Source organism: Apis laboriosa, unplaced genomic scaffold (genome assembly GCF_014066325.1).
Source record: "Apis laboriosa isolate Shangri-la unplaced genomic scaffold, ASM1406632v1 scaffold14551_cov152, whole genome shotgun sequence".
In the NCBI taxonomy this organism is placed as follows: domain Eukaryota; kingdom Metazoa; phylum Arthropoda; class Insecta; order Hymenoptera; family Apidae; genus Apis; species Apis laboriosa.
In genome coordinates, this window is record NW_025221576.1 from 235,002 (window position 1) to 253,424 (window position 18,423).

At 48.6% G+C, this 18,423-nt stretch overlaps 3 protein-coding genes across 4 annotated transcripts in view; 1 reads left to right on the plus strand and 2 right to left on the minus strand.

The window, feature by feature from the left end:
* Positions 1 to 717: 717 nt before the first annotated feature.
* Positions 718 to 5,165, minus strand: LOC122710327 (L-lactate dehydrogenase A-like 6A). The gene is made up of 6 exons (XM_043928097.1): positions 5,001 to 5,165; positions 1,852 to 1,969; positions 1,575 to 1,748; positions 1,332 to 1,505; positions 992 to 1,233; positions 718 to 905 (listed from the first exon to the last, which is right to left on the minus strand). The coding sequence occupies exons 1-6, from the start codon at positions 5,160 to 5,162 to the stop codon at positions 729 to 731; spliced, it is 1,047 nt and encodes a 348-aa protein (XP_043784032.1). The 5' UTR covers positions 5,163 to 5,165; the 3' UTR covers positions 718 to 728.
* A 952-nt stretch (positions 5,166 to 6,117) lies between these two features.
* Positions 6,118 to 18,423, minus strand: part of LOC122710326 (L-lactate dehydrogenase A-like 6A) — a 99,836-nt gene continuing 87,530 nt past the window's right edge. For both annotated transcript variants that reach the window (XM_043928095.1, XM_043928096.1), the window contains exons 2-8: positions 8,911 to 9,087; positions 8,769 to 8,837; positions 8,505 to 8,654; positions 8,325 to 8,442; positions 6,583 to 7,099; positions 6,391 to 6,514; positions 6,118 to 6,325 (exon numbers count right to left, since the gene is read on the minus strand). In XM_043928095.1, the coding sequence (XP_043784030.1) occupies positions 6,125 to 6,325; positions 6,391 to 6,514; positions 6,583 to 7,099; positions 8,325 to 8,442; positions 8,505 to 8,654; positions 8,769 to 8,831 (1,173 nt within the window). In that variant the 5' untranslated portion in view covers positions 8,832 to 8,837; positions 8,911 to 9,087 and the 3' untranslated portion in view covers positions 6,118 to 6,124. The remainder of the gene's footprint in view (positions 6,326 to 6,390; positions 6,515 to 6,582; positions 7,100 to 8,324; positions 8,443 to 8,504; positions 8,655 to 8,768; positions 8,838 to 8,910; positions 9,088 to 18,423) is intronic.
* Positions 14,192 to 18,423, plus strand: part of LOC122710325 (TSC22 domain family protein 1) — a 123,001-nt gene continuing 118,769 nt past the window's right edge. Inside the window, exon 1 of the mRNA XM_043928093.1 lies at positions 14,192 to 14,354. The gene's annotated coding sequence lies outside the window, so the exon portion shown is untranslated. The remainder of the gene's footprint in view (positions 14,355 to 18,423) is intronic.

Below are 18,423 nucleotides of genomic sequence, written 5' to 3' on the forward strand. Positions count from 1 at the left end.
CTGCAGGAAATCTTTTATCTCTCTCTCTCACTCCGTCGTAACGGGCATTCGTTAGCATGGATAATGAATCACCGCGCTCCTGTCGCGCGAGAGAACGACGAAAAGAATTGGTGGTGGTTGGCCGTCGCGACGACAACGGGTCGCGGTTTCGGGGCGGAACGAGGGGAGAGAGTTGGGGAGGGGGCCATTAAAAGCAGCGGGTATCCAAGCCCGGCTCCGTTTCACGCGCTTTTTCCACCTTAGTTAGCCGGTTGCTCGACGAAATTTCGACTCCGTAATCGTGGTAATGAATCACCGGCCGATTATTTCGTACCGAACCTTATACACGCTGCCTCGCTGAATTCCATGAATAAATTTCTTTTTCTGGCCATCTGTGGCTTAAGTAGGAACCGTTGTCGGATTCGTTATTGTACGACTTTATCGGAGGGATAGGAGGCGGAGAAAGAGGGAAAAGCTCGGCTATCGAGGAATCTTGCGACAGATCGTGCGACCTCGAAACCGGCGTTCGTTGTATTTGCAATAGCGTTTCGTTTAATTAATTATACGCAGAGTCTTTAATCTCGACGAAATCGTCACGATTTATAACGCTCGTTCTATTGTATAGAGAGTTAATTGTATTTTCAATTTTATTATTGTATCAACTTTCTAATTTTTCACATAAAAGCTGAGCGTGAAATTTGAAATATTCTCGATAGAAGAAGAAGAAGAAGAAGAGGAGGAGGAGTAACTTATTCCAAACTATTGAGAATCGATTTTTGAGTCTCGAAAATGGTTCGACACGACGTCTCCGTGAGTTCTTGCTCCTCCGGTGTATACGGGTGACGAAGAAGCGTCTCTATGCCGTTTCTGCCTACTATGCACGGCAGGGACATGTAAACGTCTTTCTCGAGACCGTGCCGACAACCCTGGTTACGAATAACCAGACATAATGAATATCAAATGGAACAAAAAAAAAAAAAAAAAAAAAAAAAGATACAATTGATTTCCTTACCTTCAAGTAGGTGGAAACCGTGACGCAGATGCAAGTATTTCGTACGATGGCGTCGACGACCTCGGCGGCGCAGATACCCATCCCCCAGCACCGATACCCTTTCCTCGAGATAAGATCGTTGTCGCAATCGATTACTTTCGCGTGCAGCTCGCCCCAAGATTCCGGATCCGCTTTAGTACCGATGTCTTTGTTTATGTCCTTCAGCTTGATCCCCATCACCGTCACGGCAGACCAGATCGGCACTGTTCCCGCGTTATTTCATAAATTTTTCGCGGAACGATATACGAATAACTCGTATGCTTTGTTTGTTCATTTATTTATTTATTTATTTATTTATTACCAGACGTGGGTCCGTTCTCGCAAATTACGGAGGCCTGAACCGAGCTCGCCGAAATTCCAAGTTTCTGCGCGATGAAGTATTGAAACCTACAGCTGTCCAAAAATGTGCCCAGTCCCACCACGCGATGCGGTGGGAAGCCCGAGAGCTTCATGGCTGCGTACGACAGTATGTCGACTGAAATTGATTGATTTTCGTGCGTAAAAAAAGGGGAAGGAAAAAGATCGGCGAAAAGAGAAACGTTACCTGGAGCCGTCACGATCAAAAGTATACTGTTGGGCGCGTACTTGCACACTTTCGGTATAACGTCCTTGAAGATGTTCAAATTTTGCTCCAACAAAGTGCTCGGATCTTGTTCGTTAGTCGATCTATCACCGATCGTGATCACGCACACCGTCGCGTCTCTGGCCAGCGAGTAATCTGGGGAAACGGTCGAAATGCCTTTCCATTTTGCCGTCCACTTTGTCCCCCCCTCCTTCGAAACGGAATAAAAGAAAAGAGAAATATTTATCTTCGCTCGTACCTTTGGTACCGATGATCTTCGGGTTGCCGAGGAATGCAGCGCCATGGCTGATGTCTTCCGCCTCTGCTTTCGCCAATTCCTCGTTCACGTCTATGAACACCAGCTCGGAGGCGAGCCGCTGCAACGTCGTAAAGGGAGTAATTAACTAGCCGATATAATAGGCTAGCCGAAGGGCCCAAAGTTATTACGCGATCGATCCCTTAATGCGCTCGATCGTTAGGATCCGATCGCCTCGCGTAACGCGAATTCCACTCGATTTTTCACTCGACCGGCGATAATTATTCCTCCCTCCTTTTTTTATTTTCCTATTTTTCGCGATCTCACGACTCGATCAGCAGCGAGGTAATAAGAAAAGGAGAACGGCTTTGTTCGCGCATCAAATGGGAGAGAGATGTCAGGAGGCTTGGAACGTAAAGGGTATACGTAAAATCTCGTTTCCTACGGTTGGTAATCGATGTTCTTCCCCTATCGTCCAACTATAATTTCGATGTGGAAATTTGTCGATCGCGCCCTCTCTTTCCTTCTTTCAACTCGATAATTTCTCTTGATCGCTCCTCTAATTGATCGTTGCAATATCGGAGTTTTCCTAGCTTTCTAAACGCCACCAGATGGACGAATTTCTCTCCGACAGATGGTAGTTTCACGCGTTAAGACGAACTCGCGGCTACCAGCAGAAGCGGCTTCTTAATAATATTACGTTACGCCCTTGTGCTTCCAATATGTTATTGTACACCGCTTAATCACCATACTTCGTCAAGCATGACTTCCGCACCATGCATAATATCCCAGCTGATGAAGTTTCACTCTCTTCTCAACTCTCGCGTAATACCCTCGCGTATCGCGCGACGATATTGACTCCGGGGTAATTAACTCGAAAAAAAACCCTGTGTACTTTGTAACGAGATTTTTTAATAAAGGCACGATCGAGGGGACGAGTCATCAACGCTTCCTTACGAAACGACGCGTGTCCTCGATTTGCTCCTCTCCTATGTCGCTTTTAAACTCGCAAGGTTCTAGGTTTACCTCCAGCCAAGGCAACGTTTCGTCCTTCCTTCTCGTTCTCGCTTTGGGCACAGGTGCGATACTCCGCGAATTTTATTATTCCTCCAATTTTTTTTCACCTCAAACCGATTAAAGTTTCTCGATCTTTTTTCGCGACGAATATTTTCTATACCAATTATCCTATCTATATCAAGACACTTTTCAATTATTATGCGCGCGTTTTTTTTTCTTTTTCTAGATCGCGAAACGAATCACGGGGACGAGAGACTAGCATAAAAGCTTTTCACCATCGTCACCACCGTCCCCGCGAGATGGTTTGTACGATTTAATGCGGCTCGACAGACATGACGCGTAACAACGAGTCGAGCAGCGGCTAGAACAAGAAGAAGAAGAAGAAGAAGAGGAGGAGGAGGAGGACGAGAAGAGTCTTAAGCAGGTATGTACCACTACTACTACCGACCGAGCTGGGCGTAGCGTGCTCGCAAGGTGGACGATAAACCGTGGAGATGGTACTCCGCGATCATCTCGTTGATGCGATCTGTCGAGGATCAACCGCCACGATTCACCGCCTCTCCCCCCCCCTCTCTCTCTCTTTCTCGCATTCTCTTTTCGCTTTCACCTTTTTCCTTGTCCGTCCCCTCCTCGTTCATCCTCCAAGATTTCGGGTGACGGTTAACGAGTTCGATGCCTCGTATAAAGGAGACCCCTCAACAGACTTTGTTACTTTGTCTCGTGGGGAGAATTATAACGCTGACGGGTTCGAACCCGGTATCTCTATGCTAGGACCATAATTATGGATCTTGATGACAGACCGAAATAGTAGAAAAATAGTAGAAATAGAGAGATTAATAAAATTGCTGAAATTAATATTACTATAATAAAATATATTATGATATAAATAATTATATATATTAAATAATTAAATTTTTTAATTATGGAAATTAAATGTAATAGTAGTTATACTATATATATATATATAAGAAAATAGTAAAATTTATTGAATAATTATATTTTTATAGTAATTAAATTAATATATAAATAAATGTATAAAGAAATAATGAAATTGCATCAACGAAATGTCAGTATCAAATTGCTAATTCAAAATTAAGAAGAACGACGTGGTCGCTATTAGGAACTCGGTCGTGTACAAATGGTTCCACGAGGGGAGGGGGCTTCATTACCGTTCCCCACCGTTCATCCCCTTTCTCCCGTTTCCACGAGAAAGGGGATTCTCCACCTCTTTCCATTCGCGATTCGATCGAGGAGCGAAAGGGATGAAATAAAGACGAGATAAATAGAGACTCGAATGATACAAATTAGCGGGAGAAAATTGCGTTAACGCAACGCTGCCTCTTAATGGACGTCCCGGTTAGTTACGCGCAACGAGAGAGCACGAAAACGTTACACTCCGTGGAACAGCGAAACGATTCGTAATGACAGCGGTATTCGCATCGACAAAGGAGGGCGGCCTTTTCAATTTTAAACAGCCGCTTCCGTGGGCAAAAGCGGTGAAGGTCGTCGTCTCTCGAGAAACGAGACAAGGCCTTCGCGCCTCCTCTCTCTCTCCCTCCCCCTTCGGACGAGGGGAACGCGATAAGGGTTGGGTGTCCTCGCAGAGTATGGATTTCAACGATTCCTCCTCCGGTGACTGGCATAAATCAGCGCCACGGCCATCTTGCGGGGGCGTCCTACGTGTAAATGCTCGCGTTACGATCCGATAACGAGCGAAAGGAAGCGCGTCCCTCGCCTCCTCTCTCTCCCCCTCATTCTTCCCTCCTCCGCTCTTTCGGAGGATCATTTGCATAATATCCCTCTTTCATCCTCGCTAACGAGCCTACATTCAGCCCTCGTTCCTACGCAAACGCATCCTTTCAGACACATCCTTCCACTTTTCGTCCTTTTGTCGTCCAATGGGAAAACGCGGTAGATTTAGCGGTAGTGTGCCTGCCGAGTGAGTGATTTTTTTTCTTTCTTTCTTTACGCATCGTTGTATTAAATATTGTATTAAATACAGGTACAGGTTTGGGCTGTTCGTTGGAAACGTTTCGTTTCTCTTTTGGAAAGTAAAATTTAGACACGAGGGAGGGGGAAGAAGACGAAATAATATCAGGTTAGAGATATATAGGATGTAAAAATTTGGGACAAACCTTGAAGAGGATTGCGATTCCGATGGCCACGCCGGTATAACCGCTGCCGACGATGACGATTTTAACGCGATGCCCATCCACGAAATCTTCCGGCTGCTTGGTGAGCAAAAACGTTGTCGTGTTCCAGGCGGTGTCGAGTAACTTCTTTTTGGGCACGGACATGGTTAACGAACGCGATACTCACGAGTCAGGTGTAACATCCCGGGGATTCGATCGAGTCGAAAACAGAAATTAGATCGGAAAATCTGGAATATCTCTACAATACTCTGTAAATTTCGTCTCCATCAAGATAAAACAACAAAAGTGACTGTCAAACGTTCTTCATCCTTTCGCCCGAAGTTGGCCGCTCGCGTAGCCAACAAACGTTTCGTCCGCGATCCTATCGAGATTAAAATTGAAATATTCGAAAGGTATCGATTTTCGAAAATTTCTTCTATCGGTCCCTCTCGATACCGATATATTCCGATCAAATCGATGGACAGCTGGCGCATATGGGAGATATACGCCAATTTCAATTTCCGCTCACACGAGAACGCCCGATATTCCGAGATCCGGCACGAATATCAAATTGCCCGAATATCCAACGTTGCCGCAATATCCATTTCCTTCCTTCCTCTCTCGCTATTCTACCTTTCGTCCAACACCAATCTTCTCCCTCCGCCCGTCCCTCTTCCAATTTGATTTGGAGAAAAAGGAAAACGGAGGGAAATACAGGAAGAGGAGTCATCGTTCGCGTTTTATTATTGGTCGTCGAGCGAATCAAAGGAAAAACGCGAGGTGACAAAACAACGCAACGTTGGGCGATTCGTAATAAATCGGAACATGCACGAAACATGTTCGAAACGTGTTCTCGATCTTCGTTTGGACGCGAGGATGCATCGGCAGACGCCACGAATAGCTCGTAACTGCGGACGATCGGCCGATCGTTGGGGGGGGACGCGATTAGTTTTCTAGGAAGTCGATTCCTCTACTGTCATTTATTATACACCGATCGACTATATAGCAGTATACACAGAGAAGAACCGGTCGCCAGATGCGCGCGCTCGTTATCGATCAAGACGCCTTCTAAAATTGCCGTGCAATTTCCGCTAGCGCCTTCCCTTTCTCCCTCCCTCCCTCCTTACTCATTGCTCCGTCTCGTTGTTGTTGTTCTCCTGAAGGATGCCGGACTCCCGCAAAATGTTTCGAATGTTGTCGGCGCACGTCTGCACCGCGGCCTTCTCCTGCTCGCTCAACTTTTGCCGCACGGTGCAGTAGACACCCTCGCGACCGATCACGCAGGGCACGGACATGTACACGTCCTTGTCCGTACCGTGGGCGCAACTCTGTGGAAAACGGGGCACGATAAAGAAAGGAAGGAAGGAGAGTCCCTCTTTCTTTCTCCACTTACGAGAATGTGCGTTGACGCGGGGAGCACGACTTTCGTGTTCCTAACGATCGCGTCGACGATCTCCGTCGTTGAAATGGCCACGCCCCAGCAACACGATCCTTTCTTCTCCTCGAGTTCCTTCCCGCTGAAACCAGGGCGAAATGAGCTCCCACGATCCTCCCCTCCCGACCTAACGACGATCACGCTACTCACACGCTCTTCACGTTCTCCTCGATTTCGTACCACTTCTCGGGATCGTCCTGTTCCCCTATTCTCGAGTTTATGTCCCGAAGTTTCATTCCGCCCACGGAGATGCTCGACCACAGAGGAACTGCAAAAGGGGGAGGGTAGCACCGACTCGATCCATCGAAAGGAGGGAGAAGAGAGATACCAGCCATGTCTCCTTGGGAGCCGATCGTCATGCAACTGACCGAGCTTCGAGCAACGTTCAATCGTCTGCTAACGAAATCTTGAAGCCTGGCGCAGTCGATCAGCGTGCCGATGCCGAGCACGCGGTTCGAAGGGAATCCCGACAGCTTCCACGCGATGTAGGACATCACGTCGGCCGGCCGCGTCACGATCAACAGAACCGATTTTGCCGCGAATCTCGCTATGGCCGGTATTATCTTCTTGAACACCTTCAGGTTGTGCTTCACGTTTTGGTTCTCGCCCGGCTGCGTCTCCGGCGTGCAAATTATCACCACGGCCGATTCCTTCACCGTACTGATCTCTGCCGATTCGACCGTCTTTTTAATAAATAAACGACAGATTCCTCCTATTTCGATTTCATTCTCGCTACCAAAAATCCAACTAATAAAAATTTGCAAACAGGCCACTTAATAATAAAGAATTAAACTCGATTTTCCGTAAACGTGGATATGGAATATCGATAACGATAAGAATCAACGTTTTTATCCGAGAATCCATATAATTCGACGGAGAAGAAATGTTTATGCGAATCACGTTCCATCCCAACCGAGATAGGAAAAAGGAGAAAGGAAAGGTTAGAGAAGTCGGGCATCCCTTTCTGGAAATCTTTTCTCGTTCGGTAATAAAGCCATCGGAAGCTGGTTGAATACAAAACGTTACGAAAGGGAATCGAATCTCGTCCCCTTTCCAAGCAAGAGAGAGAGAGACTTTGTTCGTTTGTCGGTTGAGAGATGCGGCGATAACCGCGTACAGTGGAAGACGTAACGTGGAAGAGAATAAGAGGCACCGATTTTAGGTAACACCTCTCTGCTCGAGAGTGTATCGCGAGCGAGATACACCGTAGGAGATAAATTAGTCGGTAAAAACAGCCTGTTCTAGTGTTGTTCCGGTAGTAGCCACTCACCAATTGCGGACGAGATTAAACCGAATCGACGAGGAAGATTACGAAAGGAAACGCGTTCGATTTTTTAGATCGAAGAAAGTTTGGAAGGATTGCAAGATACGCAAGGATTCTTACGTTCTTAAAGAAGTTCTAAAAGAAGCGAAAGAAGGGAAGAAAGAAGAAGAAGAAGAAGAAGAAAGAGAAAAATATGTATCGTGGAGTCGATCGTGGTCGAGATAAATAAGAGAGAGCGGCACGAAATTTACGAGTGGAGCGGTGAAAAGCTCGGGGAAACGCTCGGCGAGACGACCGCGTGTAAGCACGCGGCGATGTAGATGAGCGACGAGATTAAAGGACAGGACCGGAGAGAGAAGGATCTCGAAACCTGTACCGGTCCCAAAAATTCATTCCTTCCCCTTTCGGCAAGGGGGACCGTTGTTTCCGACCCGCCGCACGTCCACGGAAACATCTCTCGATACATCCAAAGATTTCTGGAATTTCGAATTTCCGTCACGGATTTATCGATTTTCCATTTCCACGTTTCCAGGAAATTAAAATGGAGGATTTTGAAGTTTGAAAGAATCGGGGAAAAAGTCATTGGAATAGAAATGTATAACCATGTGTACATAGATGTGTCGAGTACCTGACGTGCCAGTTACCAGTGGGCATCCCAAAAAAAAACCGACGTGTTGAATATCCTCGGCCTCGGCGGAAGCCTTGTTCGCGTCGTGGTCGATCAGGCAGACCTCGCTCGCCATCCTCTAAAGATCACGGGGTATCAGACGGTTGATCGAGCGCCATCGCGATCCGCGCCGATACTAACTCTCATCAGGATCGCGATGGCGCAGGCGATCCCGATCTTCCCTACTCCGACGATCGACACCTTGACGCGATGCGGGTAAACGTCGCAAGGATCCAACTGGGTCGTTATCAACGCGTTCTTCGTCGTGGTCGTGATCGGTGCATCCTCCTGCTGGTTAGATATCGGATACCTTTAAACGCACTTTTCCCGCCTTCGAGATGGAAAAAGTATACATCGAATAGAAATAACGCGATCGAGGGGGAAAGATATCGAGGGCACGCATACATCGTCGCATTCGATGGATTTAACATCGGGTTCAGGCTCGCTCTTCGCTTCCGTCTCGTCCATCTCGATCTAAAAAGCACAAATATATAAACGCGTGCGAAATTAATTTCTTTCCCCGTTTTCACGCGAATTATAAACTCACCGATCGGATCGCCGCTAATTTCACGCAACGAGAGACGGGGCGAATTGGCAGCTACGTCCATCCACGTTATTTGCTCGCCCTCCGGATCGTCGAGGTGGTCGCCGAGGTGTCCCTTGAGCTCTCGTGGCCGAAACGACAGGTAGGGCTGGGGGAGGGGAGAGAAAGATCCGGATCAACCTACGCAACCAACGCAACCGAGTATTCTCTCCTGTATTCTCTTCGTGTTTCAGGCTAATCGCGATACCCGTTACGAAGAAGAAACTCGAAGAAGGGGAAGAAGAGGGAGAAGGGAGGGGAGGGGGATGGAGAAGCGCGGAGAATAACGACGGAAGTTATCCGCGCGGCTCGCTGTAAATTAGCCGCAGGTAGTCTCCCCGGGAGCGCAGGTACATCGTACACCGGATTGTTCATATATTTCTGCCGATGCCCACGCGCGCTCCCATCTCAATGTGTAAAATACATTATTTTCGTGCGTCGATCGAGGAACCACCGTCCTTCCCTGCGTCTTTGTTCGACCGCCGATAATCGGCAGAAAAAAAAAAGTCCTAGAAAAAAAATTTCCTTCTCTTCTTTTCCCTTCGCGTTACATCGTAACAAGACGAAAATTGGCGCGTCGCCAACGCTCGAAGCGACGAGATAGTTCACCATCGGACGTTTCTCGCGTAACCCAACGGTTTACACGTGCGAGCAATTCGCGTTCGGATCCGATGCGAACAAAGAGCGCTCGAACCCTCGTCTCGTTTGCTCTCGATCCCTTCGATAAATTACTCTCTTTCTCTCTTTCTCTTTCTCTCTTTCTCCTTTTGCTCGCGAAGCCGTGGCGTTGCTAGTAGGTTGGGGAGGGAGGGGGGACTTTAACGCGCGTTCGACGATCTTCGAGTGGACACTGTAAGGAAGAGGAAGAGAAAGGCGAGAAAGAGAGAGATAAAAGAGGATAAAAAGAAAGAAGTTTTTTTCGTACGTGGTCGCGAACAACCGCTACCGGACTAACGCGCTACGGACGCATTCAATTTTAACGTTAATAATCGCCGGGAAAAATGACGGAGGCTTAAATACGATCATTCATCAACGGCGATCGATATTGCGAATACGGCTTAACGACGAACGGATAACATCGGTTCCGACTTATTGAATCGCGTCAAATAATATACGAGCCAATAATGTACGAATAGCGTTGCAATTACGGGCCCGTGATCGTATCCAGCGTCGCGATTCGATAATTCGCCGACGATTCCGACCGACATCTCGATTCCCGATCGATTTTTACCGAATTTCTCGCGCCGCGAGATTACTCGGAGGCCGAGATTTCGACGACAAGCGTCGATTTCACGCTCGAAAGGAAGTACGAGTAATTAATTTTTTTTTCTCAACGCTACAACGCTCGACTCGTATCGATGCACGAACGCGTTATTCGCTAAACGGACGGAAAAAACGGACAGAAAGGCGAGGAAGTAATTTAAAGCTTGGCATTTATAGTCGTATAAGCGTGGCAAGTACGATACGCTCCTAGATAATTAATTTCCCGCCTTGATTGATCATCCCCGCGATTTTATCAAGTAACAATAACGATCGCGTAAAATCCTTATCATCACACTGATCCATTTATCACCATCCGTATACCGATTAACGAAACGATCGTACGAAGAAATCGAAACTTCTTAGTATGGAAAGTATAATCGCTATTATTTATTTTACTTTTTTAAGAAAAGATGAAAGAGAGAAGGAAAAGATTAGCGAACGGACGACAATAATAAGCATAGCGTCGGGGGGCATAATTTATGATTAATCGACATGGAAGTAGGGAGAAGGATTTTTTTTTAATTAATCGTCGCGGAAACGACGGACAGTGGACAGCGGGAGAAGAGGTGGAGAATCGTCGGCGATAAAGCAGCGATCGATCGATAACGATGTCTCCTCCTCTCTCTCTCTCTCTCTCTCTCTCAAACGGGTCGCGTCCGAGAGATAGTCCTTGAAGGTTGGTCGTAAGCAACCGATCTTCTGGGTCCCAGTCAACCGATCCAGACACCGCATGCCTCCGGTGCACAATGCTTGGTAGTACCGCAGCTGATACAAGTATGTTCGCCGTGCAACCGGAATTTTAATTGGCTATTTGTTTGTCCGCTACACTTCGCGGCGCTCCTATTGTCCAGCCTGCCGGAGAGGAACGATCACCGCTTCTTCTCCCTTCCTCTCTCCCTCTCTCTCTCCCTCTCTCTCTCTCTCTCTCTCTCTCCTCTCCGCGTGTTCTTCGCTTTTCACCACCGCGGTATTAATCCAGGACTCGAGGAAAGTCTTCTTCTCGAGCGAGGGTCCAATCTCTCTCTTTCTCTCTCTCTCTCTATCTTTCTCTCGCGCGCGCGCAACCTCCTCTCGCAGTCGTGTTTCTCCGCGCGGTCTCTCCCCGTTCTTTTTGCCCCGATCCCTCCCCGCGTTTAGTCGACGTGGCTAGCGCCTCGAGTGAGGTAGGATTTTTTTCTTTTTCCCCCGACGCGACTCGCTCACCCTCGAAACGATGGAACAACGAAGATCGAGACCGGATGAAATTGCAGTTATTACGAGGCGGCGGGGCGGACGAGCGGCCTGCATGTATAATCCCGCGTTGCGTACAGTTCCGCGATACCACTTATCGAGTCATTAAGCGTTGCGCGATGTAATTGCGCGCTTTTTACCGATCCCCCGGCCTCCATCCGCGCATTAATCATCGATACCATCTTCTTTCCGCACCGCGGCCGAATGTCTCAATTTAACGCCGCCGCCACCACCCTCTCCGCTTCTCCTCCCTCCGCTCTCGCTTTCGAGCCGAGAGATCCGAGCCGCGGATTTATCTCCGTCCGGTCTAATTTGGCCGGTGCGCGGCCAAATACGAATTTAATTCGAGCCGTCCACGGCCACTCTAACGCCGTAACGCGGCCTAATAAATTGGCGAGCGACGGGGCCGCGATTCGGTTTAATCGGAGGAGGGGCAAGAATCGAGGAACGCGGCGCGCTTTTTTGCACCCGGTCCAACTTATTCCAATTAAAATCGGTACCTCTATTTTAGGTGGCCGACCCGACCGATCCGTCTCCCAAATAAGCGGCGAAACTCGAAAACTCGTGCCGCTTACGCGTTCGCGACCACCTCTCCACCCGTTCTTTTTTCCCGTCGATCTGTCCCTTCCCTCCCTCCGTTTTAATTAATCTTCGGCTCGGATATCCGTCCGTTTCGGGTGGCGAGAAAGAGAATACGGTTCTCGACGTCCCGATAATTGCACCGTTTATCGGCTTCCCTAAAAATCCGCCGGCCGCGCGCATTTTGCTCGACGACCCACGAAAAAAAGGGGGGGGGGGTCGTCCCCGCTTCGTTTCGATCATCGCTGCCCTCCTCCCCCCGAGGCGCTCCTCTCCTCTCCTTCTCGAAACGAAGGGAGGTTGAGGTGGGCGGCGAGCAGGGACCTCTCTCGTTTCGTTACGCCGTATCGGGAAGGGGCGAGGCCGATGCGCAATTGTTTATGCTCGTGCGTCCCGCCCTGTCGGACGCATCCAACGCGTACTACTACCACGTGTATATATGTAATACGCGCGTACATGGTTGGGGACGAAACCACGGGGCGACGCACACACGCGCGGAAATCCACGTCCTCTCGGTTCCTCTTGGGCGAACGTTATTAATGGCAGGGCCCTCGCTTCGAGTGTCGGCTCCTTGACAATGACGAAGCCTCCACCTCGGGCCCTCGACCGGGGAACGGTCCTGTTTCGGACGCGACGGAGGCGTCTCGACGTCCCTCTCGAGGAGAGGAAAGGGCCGAGGTTCGTTCGAAGAAGAAGAAGAAGAAGAAGAAGAAGAAGAAGAAGGGAGTCGTTGGTGCTAGGAAGGAAAAGATTTTCGAAACGGCCGCTAACGAGCTCCGCGCGACTCCCGTTTCTCTTATCCTCCGATTATGTCCGCGTCGCGGCTAGGCAGGATGAATTTATTTCCACGAGTAATTGCACGGTCACGGTTGCCGTTCTCGTGAAACGTGGGGAAGCGTACGAGCGTGTAAGCGGCGCGTCGCGATACAATGGCAAAGGCAAACAGAGGAGGAGGCGATAACAAGTCTCGTTATTTATCGGGATAACCGTGCGTCGAGGAATAGACAAAGCGTGCGGATAGAGGCAGCAGCGTTATAAATGGACGAATAAATAGGGGCAACATTGATTACAGCTCCGGTTCCTGCTACCGGAAAACGGGAGAGGCACAGCTCTCGGGGATGGCAGGTGTCTCTAAACGATCGAAACGACGCTTAGACGGCGCAGCTGTTCCCCCTCTTCGCTTATATCTGATCCATTCCCCGTGAACCGATTTCGAACTCGATCGAGAAAGGATTCTCCTTCTTAATCTCGCTCGTTCCTTCGTGGAATTAAAGTTTAATATCTCTTTTTAAAACTACTTTTTCGAACGAATCTTCGAGTAAACACGAATAGAGTGGAAGTTAACGGCATAGAATTGACACGAGAAAGAGGTTTCTCACAAAGGAGGAACAGAAGGATTAAAAAATCGAGTTTTCCCGGGGATAATTAATATTGAAGGATACGGCGAAATTGGACGATCGAAGAGAGAAAGCGAAAAGACTGTGGGAAGCGTGCGTAGGTGAGAGGAACGTTGGTCGCGCAGAAGGGAGAAGAAGGTGTGTACGTACGGAGAAGAGTGGATAAAATCGCATTGGCCATCGCTCGCTCGCATCTTCTTTTCCCTTTCCTTCCATTTCTTTTCTTTTCTCTTCTCTTTTGTCGTTCGTATCGCTCGTTCGCGCGAGGATCGAGCAGGGCGCGAAAGAAAATTAATACTCGGCGAACACGCCGCCATAAAGCTTCCCCGCGGTAATTACGTGGAGGCGAGTATTATGCGCCTTTGCCCCGACTCGCTCGCGCGCTTTACGAGCTTCTGCGTTTAATAACAAAGGTGAACGATGACAACATTGGAAACGAGATTCGAGGAATCCATCCCCCCCCCCCTCCATATCTCCTTCTCCGCGTGCGTCCTCGCATCGATGATAACGCCTCGATAACGTTATCGTTTCAGTCTGCCTCGATTCGTCCCGAGCCGCGCTCCTCCCGTAAACACGGACACGAGCGGTCAATAACAACGCGACGACAAACGAGACGACAAACGCCGTCGATTAACCGCGCGTAACACCGCTGTCGTACTCTCGTTCGACTCGCGTTTACGGTCGCGTGCTTTCGCGCGCAATTACCCGGCTGCCCGCCATTACCCACGCCTTCGTATTTTCCAGGCGACGAGAATGGATGTACTTGGATACCGTTCGATCCGATTTATTCGACGATCGCCACGTCGATGAAACCGGATCGCCGCTACCGAGAAATTACGAGTCGAATATATGGATTGAGCGCGAAAGTGACGACAAAATCGAAGTTTGAACTCGATGGATTTTTAACACTCGCGAATATATAAATTACAAAGGAAACAGGTACGTGTTTCTCCTTTCTATTTACTTATTTCTATGATCTTGCTTCGTTTCGCGCGTAAACGAGTACACTCGCGTCGAAATTCGAACAGCTCGAATCGATCGAGTGGTCGAGGAAGGGAGAGGCACGAAAAGGGAATTGAAGAAGAGAAAGAGAGAGAGAGAGAGAGAGCCGAGAGCGGATGAATTATGTTAAACGCCTGTTTAAATACATGTACGCCCAAGGATACACAGAGTCAAGTAGGCCGCGCGCGCCATTCGTCTTCTCGATTTATATTAAATCGCCTCCTCGAATGACCCGACATCGCGCTCCGCGTTTCTCCCTTTCTTTCTCTTTACGTTCCTTTATTCTCGATAACAACAACCTCTCTCTTTCCGAGTTAAAATGAAACATTTTTTTCCATTATACCGTGTTTTCTTTTATCCACGGTATCATTGTCAAACGTATCGTTTGCAAACGCAAGAATATAAACCAATTAACTCTCGACCTTTCCACGAATCGCTGAGCACGCGTGTTTCGTCAAGGCCGTTCGCGAAACGAGCCCTCGCCACGTTTAATTTGCAAACAACGCCCTCGAATCCCGCCATATAGAGTTTATCAAACCCCTGCATCGATCCGTTCGAAGCAGTCTCGTTCCCCGAAGAATCAACGTGCAACGCCCTCCTCCATCCTTGCCATCGTTTTTTCTCCTATCGGGAGAAAAATTGCGCACGATCGCCTTCCGTTCTCGAAGCTGGGACGCGCTCGTCCACACATCCGTTTCTCGTTCGACTCGAGAGCGAACGAGTGGCCGCTCGATCATACCTGATTTATTTCACGAGCTTCAGCTCGGGCGCGTGTACCGCGAACGGTGTACACAGATCGCGGCAGATATACGTTCAGGTGTAAAAGGTGGGCTTCCCGTGGCTGGAAGAGGTTTGCGGAAGAGAAAACTCGCGAGGAGGTTAGCCGCGAAATCATCCTGGACGATGTTCGATAGCCTCCTCGTGCGCAGGTGCACACGCTCGATGCGGAGGGAATATCCTCGTAACGTTTGAAATATCGCGTACGACACTTTACGAACGCTCGGAGGTAAATCTATGGATAAAAGGAGAAATCTTTCCGTTTCCCGTATATCCTGTATATCTTTCGTCGCCGATCGGCGAAATACAGTGGCGAAAATTCCAATTAGACGATGCGTTCCTTCGACTCGTCTAATACTCGTGTATGCGCGTATACGAATGAGATACGAATAAACGCGATGGCCGATTCGTCTCGGTGGAATCAACTGTCCGTCGAAGCAAGGAGAAAGAGTGTCGCGGAACGCGAGATGAACAACGATAGTAAATAGTAAAAGTACTGTATCCGTGTGTATGTGTGTGTGTAGCGGTGTTTCGTCGAACATAACGGAGGTCTGGCCGAGCAAACAAACGATAAATATTAATTGAAATGGGCGAGATAAAACAAATGAATTCTTTTGCCACCGGGACGAACGTCGGTCACGAGCCGACTCTCGCTTTGAGAAGTGAGAAAAAAAAAGAAGGAGAGTTAGAAAAAGCGCGGAAAGAGGAAGAGAGACGAAGATACGAGGTTCGATGGAAAAGGAGAAACGTTATTCGCGAGAACGGGTCGAACAGAGAGAGAAGTTTGCACGGTCGGGTAGACTTTCTCTCTCCTTCATCCCTCTCTCTCTTTCTTCCTTTCTCGACCGGATGATTTATATGGAATCATATCTCCGTCCGAATGTCTTCATTTTTAACGGCCGAGTTTCCCTCTCCTCTCCCGCCAAATGGATCGACCGATGAAACGGAGGGAGAAAAAAGAAGTTCTCGTTGAAGCCTGGCGAATTTATTCGGCGACGCCCGCTCTGCCGAAGCTTTAATTTCTCTCTCTCTCTTCTTCTCTTCTTTCTCGTCGCACGCTCCGAGAGATCGGCGTTACGCTCGATGATACGGGCATTTCGCACGGAACGTGGATCGATCGTGCATAATCGGAATCCGTTATTTTCGGCGCTCGTGTACCAGCATCGAACCGCGATACACTTTTTCCCTCTCTCTCGATTTTTCTTTCTCGATATCCCCTTCGATATCCTTCCGGTGAGGAAAGATATTCTCGTCGATGACTCACCGAAATCACTCCTGTTCCACGGCCCGTTCTCGACGAGACTCGAACCCTATCGAAGCGTACGAAGCGTCGTGTCTCGAGGGCACTCGTAACGGGGCCCCGGGACGACTTCTTTCCAACGATGACCAGCGATTCTCGACAACCGCTGGGTGCCGACGATCCCCTTCGATCCCATTTCCGACACACCCTCGCGCCGTTACGAGATCCTATCCGATCCTATCCTCCCTCCCCTTCTCCCCGTCGTGGATCATCGATGATGCACGCGCTCCGACGATGCCCCCGGTGATCTTCTTCTTCCTCCTCCCAACCGTGCTCTATCGTGACACGAGTATCGTACGGAAAACGGTCGAGGGAGTCGCGTCGTGTGATTTAGAAAAAGGGAGAGGAGGGAGGTTGGAACGAAGTTGGGTATAAAAGCATCTCGATAAAACGGAGGGGGGTGTGGCGATGGTATTTCGATGGTGATCTTTATTCGGAGGCTATTGGAGCGCGATGTCTGTTCCGCACGCTTCTCGCGTAGCACCTCGCGTTGCGTAACGGATAGATCCGTGTGTTGTTCTCTCGGTCAGCAATCTGAACCGCGATTAGAACCTGGAGAGGTACGTATCGCTCTACTCTCGTAACCGTCGTTTTCGAAGATGAATCGAAGATGATAAGGGGGATGGAGGGGCGGACGCGTACAACGTAACCGCGATGCGTAACGAGCCGAAATGATCGGGGTACGTAAACGTTACGAGGAATTTCGTTCCAATACGAGACCAGGAAACGAAATTGTAATCGAGCCGAAGATAGATGGATAGATTTGTGCCGCGATTACTTTCTTCCCTTTTTTTCTTCTCTCGCGTTTTTTCACCGCTTTGGATACTTTTTATCCAATTTTTATTACCTCGTAATAAACGAGGGTCATTGGTATCGAAGAATTTTCGAAACGGTACACGCGGCAGCATCGCGGTGATGACTTCCTACTTCTTTCGTTCCCCGCGCGCAAGCGCGAAATTTCATCTCGTAAGAATCCTCTTTCTCTCCTTCCCTCTCTCTCTCTCTCTCTCTCTCTCTCCATTCGAGAAAATTTTCATTTCACGGCAGTCCGTTCTCTCTTTTATTCGCCTTTCGTCTCCGTGATATCGCGCGGAAGGCAATAACGCGTGTTGAAACAGCGACGGTAAGATGGTGGACACTCGGGTCCATTGACTGGATGCGCTGCAGTTTTGCTTTACGATGCGGCTGACTGACATTTAATGCCGAATGGCGCCCTTTACCACCTTTACCGCCCGTGAAAGCTTCGTCCTCTGGCTGCCGCCGGCTAATTCCTCGCGGATTTCGTCCTCGGTCATCCACCGTGCAATTTCGATCTTTTCGTCGCCGTTCACGCAGATGAGTCGAGTGGCTTATTTAACCCTTTCGACCTCGCACCGCGTACACACGTCCCGCTGAATATTACGTATTATATGTGCGTTATTTTGTAATCTTTTTATAGCCTCTTTAATTATATTACTGTGAACTGTGAGGGGAACGCATTGATAGGTTTTCGTAATATATTCCTGTATAATATGAAAATTAAAATTACCACGTTTGTCTCGAATATTCCTGTCTTCCGTTGTAATCGGGACTGCGTTCGAGCTTCGTTAAAAGGATAACGGGCTAGAGATCGTTTCATTAAATAATTTCAACGTAACTGCGATACCAAGGTCAAACGCGTAATAATCGTTTTTTTTATATATGCTCGAAAAATTATCGAGCGAGAAAGTTTCTCTCCGAGCTTACACACTCGTGTCGTGAAATCGATTATCCTCCGTGAACGGTCGATAGAAATTCCTTCCCCTTCCCCTCCTCGATCGTTTCATTTTTTTCCAATCTTTTCTATTCCCTCCGAGAAACCTCCGATTCGAGAAGGGGAGAGATATTTTTCGAAACGGAATTTCCAGAATTTCGCGCGGAGAAAACAAACGAAGGCGAGTTTTATTCTCG

What these genes read in the sequence shown, in the direction of transcription:
- LOC122710327 (XM_043928097.1), bottom strand. Translation starts at nt 5,162, where the DNA reads ATGTCCGTGCCCAAAAAGAAGTTACTCGACACCGCCTGGAACACGACA. An exon ending in GAAGATCATCGGTACCAAAG is followed by an intron (nt 1,749 to 1,851) that starts GTACGAGCGAAG and finishes CCGTTTCCCCAG; the next exon opens with ATTACTCGCTGGCCAGAGAC. An exon ending in CGAGAACGGACCCACGTCTG is followed by an intron (nt 1,234 to 1,331) that starts GTAATAAATAAA and finishes ACGCGGGAACAG; the next exon opens with TGCCGATCTGGTCTGCCGTG.